An 11173-nucleotide genomic window follows, 5' to 3' on the forward strand; every position below is an offset into this window, starting at 1 on the left:
AAAGTCTCTAGATGGTTGCTATACACGAATGCTCCGGATGGCCCTTGATGTGAGTTGGCAATAGCACATGACGAACGTTGAGCTCTATAACAACCTACTAATGCTCTCCACTAAAATAAAGGCGAGAAGACTGCAACTAGTGGGGCACTGTCTACGCCACCCCGAGCTACCCGCCAGCCTAGTCATCATATGGGAGCCCAAGCACGGGAGGATGAACCCTGGGCGCCCTCCCAAGACTATGGTCAACACGCTCCTAGAAGACAGCGGCGCAGCTAATGTAGATGAACTGAACACACTGATGAGGGAGAAGTGGAGAGTCCATCATCGTGCCTGACACCGGCCCCCTAGGCTTGAGTCGACGTAGTAGTAGTACTATCTGCACTAGGTGTCTGTGCTGAGTTTGTTCATTTACAGTCAAAAGAACACATCAGCATGCACTGAATGAATTCTTCTGTCAATAGCGATTAGGAACTAAGCTTTATAGTAGCTTTACAATAGTGCAGTAGTTTTGGTTACATTCCAATTTATTCTGTATTGCATTTAAATACATAATTTGTTACTCAGTTAAATAGTACGTTGTTTTTAATACCTTATTAATAATTTCATGAGACTGGCTAATTGGGGCAGCCACTTAATTAAGCCAAAATGTACTGGCTCCCATGTATCCAAATCAACCAGAATCCACTATACATTTCAATGACTTGGCTGATCATAATCACCTTAATGGGATCACCTTCTCACGCAGAAATGTTTGTTTTTGCCCTTTATACATTCGAAACACAGTATTTTGTATAACTACTATAAAACTATCACTTGGACTTTGTTTTGTAATTCTTGACTTCAGTTTACTAAAAATCTTAGCACTGGACTCCTATCTGACTTTTTGTCTGCAAGAGTAAAAAATAATGGAAAGCTGTTTACTGTTATACAGTAATTATTTTTGCAGAACCAAGGGTCTTTTGGGAATGGTACCGTTCAATTAATCTGTGGCAAGATTTTAACATAGCAAGGTTTTGTGTCCACCCCTGGTCATCCCGCCAGCAGCGACATCTGTCCTACATCTCCGAGTACACGACGGACATCCGGCATGTCTCTGGAAAGGACAACGTCATGGTGGACACACTATCCAGACCTACCATACAGGCCCTGTCCCAGGGGGTGGACTATGCAGCACTGGCAGAGGCACAATAGGCAGACGCTAAGATCCCCAGTTACAGGACTGCAGTCTCCGGTTTGCAGCTCCAAGACCTCCCCGTAGGCCCAGGTGAGAGGACCCTACTATGTGACATAGTTACCGATCAACCCCGCCCCGTCGTCCCAGCAGCCTGGCGCCGGCGGGTTTTCAAGTCCATTCACAACTTAGCGCACCCCTCCATCAGGACAACCGTCCAGTTGGTCACCAACAGGTTCGTGTGGCATGGACTGCGTAAACAGGTCAGTGAATCGGCCAAAATGTGCATGCCATGCCAAATGGCCAAGGTGCAGCGGCACACCAAGGCTCCGCCGCAGCGGTTCGAACCCACCCGCCGGAGGTTCGACCACATCCATGTGGATATCGTGGGGCCCCTGCCAGTGTCACGAGGAGCGCGGTACCTCCTAACTATGATAGACCGGTTCACCAGATGGCCAGAGGCAGTCCCGCTCACCGACACCACCTCCAAATCCTGCGCCCGAGCACTGATCGCAACCTGGGTAGCCCGCTTCGGGGTACTGGCCCACATTACCTCCAGCCTGTGGTCGGCTATGGCCAACCTTTTAGGATCTCAGCCACACCACGCAACTGCCTACCACCCACAGTCGAACAGACTAGTGGAGCATTTCCACTATCACCTGAAATCGACTCTCATGGCCCGCCTGGAGGGGCCTAACTGGGTGGACGAACTTCCCCGGGTCCTGCTCGGAATCCGCACGGCACACAAAGAGGATCTGCACACCTCGTCGGTCGAGTTGGTGTATGGCGCACCCCTGGTTGTCCCAAGAGAGTTCATACCAGCCCCAAGGGGGACAAGAGGAAGAGCCCACAGCAGTCCTGGACAGACTACGTCAGAGGCTCGGTAACCTGGCCCCCATCCCCACTTCACAGCACGGACAGAGCCCGTCCTGCGTACCCAAAGACCTGCAGAACTGCAAGTTTCTTTTTGTACGACGGGACGGACACCGGGCACCGCTACAGCGGCCCTACGAGGGGCCGTTTAAGGTGATCAGTAACAACGGGTCCACATTCGTGCTGGACATTGCAGGGAGAGAGGAGGTTTTCACAGTGGACCCACTCAAACCGGCCCATGTGGACTTGGCGCAGCCGGTCCAGGCTCAGGCACCGCGGCGCAGGGGCAGACCTCCCAAACAGAGGCCGATCCAGACTGTGGACATTGGGGAAGTATTGCCGGATCTGGGGGAGGGGGGTGGGTATGTGGCGACCCACTTTCTGGCACACACGAACCGGCTCACAACAATGCGCGCAGGCAGAGGGCCGGCCCCAAAAAGAGCGCCAGGCCACCTTCACCAGCAGGGGAAAATCCTGCGCGCGGAAAGGGTCTGCGATTATGCATTTCCCACAGCAGTCTCGCCCAGGGAGGGCGGGAACGGGAAGGTTTTAAAGCAGGCCGCGAAGTTTGAATAAATCTCTTTCATCGCAACTCTAACTCACCGACTCCGTGTGCTTATTCTAGCGCTGTGTGTAGCACACTGCTACAGAAAGCTGTTTACTGTTATACAGTAATTATTTTTGCAGAACCAAGGGTCTTTTGGGAATGGTACCATTCAATTAATCTGTGGCAAGATTTTAACACAGCAAGGTTTTCAGAGGTTTACAGTTAGGTAGGAGTGGGACTTGGAAAGAAGTTTAATAAATTGCAGACTTTTTATGAATCGTAATAAAGTGTCTACATTGACATTTTTTTTACAATGTAATAAAGTGTCTACATTGACATTTTTTTTACAATGTAATAAAATATTGACATCTACAATTTATTGCCCCTTTTTGATGTCAGCAAATTTCAGAAAGATAATATCAAATCAAAATGTACAATCCAAGGGTCAATCCAACAAGTTGTCAAAATTAACTCATTGCTTACTCCACAGTAAATGCTTTGAGTTTTCTCAGGTGCTCTGACGCAATTTTCCCAAAAATCCTATTAAAAGGGATGACCAGACAGAAGTGTGCTTTCAATCAAGTTTACTAAAGCGCTGACCACACAATTCTTTAATATCTGTCAATGCTTTTCAAATCCAGCTTTCAAAAATGATTTTAAATTTCATTGACAATACACAAACTGCAGAATTTTAAAAGGAAACATTTTTCCCCAAACCTGCCACATCCCCAGTTTTAGCAAAGTTAATTGTTTAAACACATAAATGGAAGCAGTTTCGCTGCAACTTAGGAACTGAGATCCTATCAACAGTTCTTTGGCATAGAGGAACAAATAATGCTGATTAACTGCCAGCAGATTGCACAAGAGAGAAAAAAAGCATCAGTTACCAAGACAAATAGCAATTGCAAATTAAAAGACATAATAGGCAAAAATAAGACCTGTCCAACCAGTTCGTAAGTGAACACAGCATAAAACACCTGTCTTTATTAAAGATATTTCCCAGAAGTCAGAAAATAGCCATAACATTTCAAGTGTTTTTCTAAATATTCAGCGTTGACAGGTGTTACCTCCAGCACTCCTTCAGGTTGCAACCACACTGAGAAAATATTCCTAGTAACACCCCTCCCAACCTTATGAGGAGTAACATTCGAAACGAGGGAAAGTGATTACAGGGATTAAGTTGAACAGTTCATTGATTACATTTTCATATTTTTATATATTTCTTTCTGATACTGCGGGAAGTCATTCATCATACCAAGCCTCTCTCGTCGATTCAATTCTTCCACACATTGTCTCGAAGGCTATTGTCTCCCAGATGCCTCTAAACTTCTGATTCCACTACCGGCCACATAGACTATGAATAATTTATGGGCCAATCAACCTTCCAGCCAGCACAAATTTGGGAGACGGACAAGAACCCACTTGGAGAACGCCTACAGATTGGCACACCAGACGTCCAGATCAAACCAGTTCACTGAAGCACCACTGCATTCTCCTCCTGACACAAGAACTATACTGTGTTGTTTGTTTGGCAATGAAAGAAAAGATCAAGATTTAGTGAGCAAAGCACCTTAAAGCTCATCCATGCGCCTTATGCGACACCTTCTTCTAAGGCGATAGAGGCATCATAATAATATATTTGCAACCTAATACACAGGGGGACGCAACTAGGGCAACAAAAGACCACCATACAAGAACTATATAGGAACCACACCAACCTCCGGGTCTCAGCGCTCTCCAAAAGTTACCGCAGCCCCAACATCCCATTTCATCCCACCTCGTTCAACCTGCCAGCCGTCACCAATCTCTCCCATCGCTCGCCCGTCTACAGAGGGAAGGCGAGGCCGAGGACCGGGGCCGAAGGGCAGCCCAGGACAAGCCAGGGCCGGTAGTACCGTACACCGGTCTCGGGAAGAAGCTCCGCTCCCTCACCGTTCCCCACCCCAGGAAGAAGCTCCGCTCCCTCACCGTTCCCCACCCTGGGAAGAAGCTCCGCTGCCTCACCGTTCCCCACCCCGGGAAGAAGCTCCTCTCCCTCATCGTTCCCCACCCCGGGAAGAAGCTCCGCTCCCTCACCGTTCCCCACCCCGGGAAGAAGCTCCGCTCCCTCACCGTTCCCCACCCCGGCAAGAAGCTCCTCTCCCTCACCGTTCCCCACCCCGGGAAGAAGCTCCGCTCCCTCACCGTTCCCCACCCCGGGAAGAAGCTCCGCTCCCTCACCGTTCCCCACCCCGGCAAGAAGCTCCTCTCCCTCACCGTTCCCCACCCCGGGAAGAAGCTCCGCTCCCTCGCCGTTCCCCACCCCGGGAAGAAGCTCCGCTCCCTCGCCGTTCCCCACCCCGGGAAGAAGCTCCGCTCCCTCGCCGTTCCCCACCCCGGGAAGAAGCTCCGCTCCCTCGCCGTTCCCCACCCCGGGAAGAAGCTCCGCTCCCTCGCCGTTCCCCACCCCGGGAAGAAGCTCCGCTCCCTCGCCGTTCCCCACCCCGGACGGCACCTACCAGACAGGACAGCCCATCCCGCAGCGCTTCGACCGTCAGCGCGGCACGGGCTTGCAGCCGGCGGGACTCAAAATCTACACGCAGTGTCAGCGCCAGGTGCCGTGTGGTCCAGCCAGACGGGTCCGTGAAGGAGGTGCTGTCCCGGGGCTGGGGCTGGGGCTGGGGGTGCTGGTGCTGGCACTGCCGCTGCTGCTCCATCTCGCTGCCGACTGCCGACTGCCGCTGTGCGCGCGCATCACCGCCGGCGCCCGCCCTCTGATTGGATGAAGGACGCCAATTTCCCATCAGACCTTGCAAACCTCGCAGCGCGGGAGGGATCGCACGAGTTGAGCTTTGTGCTGAGGACGCGAGTTCCCAAAGGGTTTACGGTCATGGTGGGTACCTGAAAGCCTTGGAAGATCCACATATCTTCCTCGTCGAGCCTTGTAAGAATGTTGTACATTTCAATGATTTATCTCTCATTTTTATAAACTCCAAAGAGTAGAGAACAAACCTGTCCAATCTCTTCATATAATTGACCTGTCACCCTTCTGAGTCTAAGCTACACTTCCCCTGTAGTAAGAATATCCTCTCTTTTGAAAGACTACTTTCAGGAAACCAAATTGCACACGATACCTTAGGTGTGATTTCACCAAGGCCCTATATAATCGAAAATATAAGTTAACTCTTGTTTTCCCTAATGGAGAATATCCTCTCTCTCATTTAGAATATCACTTAATCAGAACTGTAAATGCCTAACAGATCAGGTGTTTCATTCCCTTAACTTTGTTTCCCTCACCACATAATACTTTTTATAATGCTGTTTGCATGCTGTTATTCACATTTTATTACATAGCCATACTATAACCTCTAACTGATTTTCATATAATTCTTTATTTTTTGGAATTGTTGCACATTGTGCCAACACACCACAGTCAGTTCATAATATATGTAAATGCATATAGCAAATAAAGTTGATCTTTGATCCTTCAGTATTTGTGTACCTACAGTACATCCAGCCAGATATTTCATCCCCTTCTTCAAAAACGTTAACATTTTTCCCTGCCACATATCGCCCTGTCCTGATCTGCATATTCAGAATTGCATTTCTAGTTTCCAGCAACTGCAATTTTCTGCTATTCATTGCTCCCTGTCCTTTAGTCATCCCAAACAGATCATTCATTGGTCCTCTATATTTAAGGGAATTTAAATCTACTCTTTAAGTTTAACAGAGATTAGCATGCACCACGTCTGACATTGTTTATTGCATTTGGTGCTTTCAATGTGGCTTCCTCTACATACGAAGGCATACAGATGTGGTGAATTGCTGAGTGCCCGCAATCCATTGATATCTGGAGCATCCAGTTGCCAGCCATTTTAATTCCCATTCCCTTTTTCACACTGACCTGCCTGTCCACAGCTTCCTTTACCAGCATGCCAAACACAAAGTAGGAGAGCAGTACCTCATGTTCCACCTGGGTAGTCTACAACTTCATGGCACAAATACTAAATTGTCCAATTTCAGGTAATCTGCCTCCTTTTTTCTTTATTTTTTTTCTATCACTTTTTTCACTGATCATCCCATCCTTTAGCTGCTCATCAGCCTGCTTATTTCCCCCTTCCTCCATCTAGTCCATCTATCCATCACCTACACACTCCCACTAGGTTCCCTTCCCCCCACTGTTCCCATCTGCCTGTCAACCTCTCTTATTTGATTCCATGCTCCCTCTTCCTTTCCTCTTAGCTTCCATCATCTACAGCCATTTCGCCTCCCAGCCCTATTTCCACTCTTCCCAACTCCATCTGCCTATCATCCCTCCTCACCTAGCATATATTATTTGCCAACTCTTAGAGTCGTAGGACACTAAGGCACAAAAACAGGCCCTGCAGCCCATCCAGTCCATACTTTATTTTCCTTTGGTTATTTTCCTTTGCAAACACAAGAAAATCTGCAGATGCTGGAAATCCAAAGCAACACACACAAAATGCTGGAGGAATTCACCAGGCCAGGTAGTATCTATGGAAAAGGGTAAACAGTCAACATTTCGGACCGAGACCCTTCATCAGAACTGAAAAGGAAGAGGAGAAGTCAGAGTACAAAGGGGGAGGGGAGAAGTACAAGGTGGCAGGTGATAGGTGAAACCAGGAGAGGGGGACTGATTGAAATAAAAAGCTGGGAAATTGATATGTGAAAGAGATACAGGGCAGGAGAAGGGGGAATCTGATGGGACAGGACAAAAGACCATGGAAAGAAGGAAAGGGGGAGGAGCACCAGGGGGGCAGGTAAGGTGAGGGAGGGAAACAGGAATGGGGAATGGTGAAGAAGAGGGGAAGGCAATTACCAGAAGTTGGAGAAATTAAACCTCCCTCCTCCTGATTTCTATCACCTGCCACCTTGTACTTCCTCCCCTACCCCCAACTTTGTATTCTGGCTTCTTTTCTTCCTTTCCAGACCTGATGAAGAGTCTTGGCTCAAAACATTGACTCTTTACTTTTTTCCATAGATACTGTCTGGCCTGCAGAGTTTCTCCAGTATTTTGTGTGTGTTGCTTTGGTTTTCTGCCCAGGTCCCATCTTGCTCCACCCCTTCCCTTCTCTTTATACTGGCTATCTTTAGTCTCGTTTCAGGCTAGTTGAGGGTCTTGACCTCAAATGTTGACTGTCTATTTCCCTCCACAGATCTTACCCGACCCGCTGAGTTCCTCTTACTTTTTACTCTCTTGTTAACTCTGTCTTCATTATTATAAGAATCAGAATCAGGTTTATTATCATCGGCATGTGACGTGAAATTTGAAAACTTAGCAGCAGCAGTTTCATGCAATACATAATATAGAAGAGAAAAAATAAATAAAATGATAATAATAAATAAATTACAGTATACATATATTGAATAAGTTTTAAAATGTGCAAAAAACAGAAATACTGTATATTAAAGAAAGTGAGGTAGTGTCCAAGGGTTCAATGTCCATTTAGAATTTGGATGGCAGAGGGGAAGAAGCTGTTTCTGAATCACTGAGTGTGTGTCTTCAGGCTTCTGTACCTCCTACCTGGTGGTAACAGTGAGAAAAGGGCATGCCCTGGGTGCTGGAGGTCCTTAATAATGGATGCTGCCTTTATGAGATGTCCTGGGTACTTTGTTCGCTAGTATCCAAGATGGAGCTGACTAGATTTACAACCCTCTGCAGCTTCTTTCGGTCCTGTGCAGTAGCTCCTCCATACCAGACAGTGATGCAGCCTGTCAGAATGCTCTTCACACTTTTAATATTATCTCTCCTCACCCTATTACTGCTATCTTTGGACGACCTAAAATTTCCAGTAATCTTTCTCCTTCAGCCCATAGAATGATTGCATATCTTACTTTAATGGCGAAAAGATGTATCTTACAACATTGGAAAGAGCTTAATGCTCCAACTACCTTTTTTTGGTTTTCTCAGACGATATTATGCTTGAATTTGGAAAAAATTAGAAGCAATCTTTATGATTCCTCACTTAAATTTGAACAGACCTGGAGATCTTTTATTCAATATTTTCATTTAATGTAATTTTTTTTTCTCCTCTTTTTTTGCTCCATATTTATATACCCTTCTTGTTTTTTTTTCTGTTTTTAATGGAGGTCGGGATTGAGGATGTGATTTTAAGTTTTTTAACTCTGCTTGGTACCAAGTTAGCCCATTGCTTTGCTTTGCTTTTAGTTAGTTGCACGGTGGTTTTTTGGGGTTTTTTTTTCCTTTTCTCTATTGGTATATATATATAAAAATTAGTATACTATTATGTTACCTTAGTATGTTATGTTTAAATTACATTGTTTGTATCATTTTTTTTGTATTAATATCTCCTGTAATTTTATTATATTCTAACAGTGTATTAGTGCCTATATGGCTTACCTTTTTGTATACTTATTCAATAAAAAGATTTAAAAAGAAAGAATGCTCTCCACGGTACATCTATAGAAGTTTTTGAGTGTATTTGTTGACATGCCAAATCTTTTCAACTCCTAATAAAGTATAGCCGCTGTCTTGCCTTCGTTATAACTACATCGATATGTTGGGACCAGATTAGATCCTCAGAGATCTTGACACCCAGGAACGTGAAGTTGTTAACTCTCTCCGCTTCTGATACCTCTATGAGAATTGGTATATGTTCCTTCGTCTTACCCTTCCTGAAGTCCACAATCAGCTCTTTGGTCTTACTGACGTTGAGTGCCAGGTTGTTGCTGCAGCACCACTCTACTAGTTGGCATATCTCACTCCTGTACTCCCTCTCATGCTTGCTTCCTGAAGAAAAAAAAACAGATCAGAGAAATCTGTATGGAACAGGTGAAAGAAGTCTATGGCTTGTACAATTCAGAAAAATGTCAAATTCCCTTTTGATTTATAGACCAAAATTGTGTAAGATCCATTGTTGTAACATGATTAATTATTAGTTTTAAAGGACGTAATTTCGGTTGAAAACATGATGTGGCAAATGTCAATAACCAATAAACCCTATTCTTATAATAATACGGGAGCAGGCTACTCAGCCATACTTATTATGAATGGGTTCTACTCAAAAGTTGTTGATTTTGGTTACTGTTAAAGCTCTAAAATATATCTAAGGATGCATTTTCTTAATCCACTCATGGTCTGAGGGCTGGGTTGGCAAGGCCAACTTTTAGAACATTCCAGCACAGTACAGGCCCTTCAGCCCACAATGTTGTGCCAACCCACATTAACTTATTCCATGATTAATCTGACCCTTCTTTCCTACACGGTCCATTATCCTCTATTTTTCTTTCAATCATGTGCCTATCTCTAATAACTGTCCCTGGTATATCAACCTCTACCACCATACCCAGCACCCGCTATTGTCTGTGTAAAAAAAAACAGCAATTTTGTGCCTAAGTGCCATAATCTTTGATTTCTCAGTAGTCCAGAAATCTGTCTGGATTAAATATTCGTACTTACTGATCATCCACAGCTTTCTGGGAGAGAGAATATGGATCGCAATCCCATTTCCCCTCTCCTTATTTCCTGTATCTCTGACTTATTCTCGTACATTTGTGCATCAGCTTCCCTCAGGTAGCATGGTGGTGAAATTGTCAGTGTGCTGCTTCAGGGAGCCAGGTTTAACCTTGTTTTTGCATACTCTGTACATTGAGTTTGCATGATCTCTCCCGTGACAGTCCGGGCTTCCGCTGACTGCTCCAGTTCTACGTCTTCTTCCAAAGAAGAGTCATCTGAGGGTGGCATAGCGGCATAGCAGTTAGGTTAACCCTACTACAACACCATAGCTTCCACTGCTGTATGAAAGGAATTTCTATGCCTCCCCGTAACCCCGTGGATTTCCTCTGGGCGCTCCAGATTCCTCCCATATTCCAGAAACGCTTGGTTAGATTATGGGCATGCTATGTTGGTAGTGGAAGTGTGGCAGTATTTGCTGCTGCCTAGTATAATCCTTACCAATTTGATTTGACATATTTCACTGTATGTTCCGATGTACATATGACAAATAAGGCAAATCTTTATCTTTAAAATTTGGCCACTGTAAAAAATATTCCTTGGTGCAGAAAGGATCAAAGGAAAGTTAATGGGCATGTGTGGGAGGTAACACATTGCAGGCATAGAAGGAAATAAGGAGAGCTGGAATGGAACTTGGTGGGCTTGATCCCCCTCGAGATAGTTGGGTCCTGATGATCTTCTGTTACAGTTAGATTCCACCGGCTGCTGATAAACTCAATAGCCAATAGAGGGCACTCATGTGGAGCTGACATTTAAAAAGCTGCTGTGAAATCAAAAACATTAAGAGCAGTGTCTGCCCTCTAATGTACAGAATACATGTACGTTAGATCTGTTCTGCTGTTCTAGACCAGATGTCAGTCATCAGAATTTTTAAAATGTAGCTTTATGTCTCTGCCATCTTAAATATTCTTCTCTGTAAAACAGTGAATATTAAAAGGATGCATGGAATCTACTCACTTCTTCAACTTGTTGGTATCGGTGCTGCTCAGTAGTGAAATTCTGAGCTCTGTTTAAAAGTTATCATGTACCTCTCCAGGCTTGAAGGAGTGTGACACTATTGGAAGTACGAGCTTTGGAAAGAGATCTATGGAAAAGATCTGATAGCATT

The 11173-nt window shown here is 45.3% G+C and overlaps 1 protein-coding gene across 1 annotated transcript in view; it reads right to left on the reverse strand.

The window, feature by feature from the left end:
* The window catches only part of lta4h (leukotriene A4 hydrolase), a 94778-nt gene extending 89471 nt beyond the window's left edge, over window positions 1-5307 (reverse strand). Inside the window, exon 1 of the mRNA XM_072241372.1 lies at window positions 5090-5307. Within this exon, the coding sequence (XP_072097473.1) occupies window positions 5090-5287 (198 nt within the window). The 5' untranslated portion in view covers window positions 5288-5307. The remainder of the gene's footprint in view (window positions 1-5089) is intronic.
* Window positions 5308-11173: the final 5866 nt, after the last annotated feature.

Source organism: Mobula birostris, chromosome 23 (genome assembly GCF_030028105.1).
Source record: "Mobula birostris isolate sMobBir1 chromosome 23, sMobBir1.hap1, whole genome shotgun sequence".
NCBI lineage: Eukaryota > Metazoa > Chordata > Chondrichthyes > Myliobatiformes > Myliobatidae > Mobula > Mobula birostris.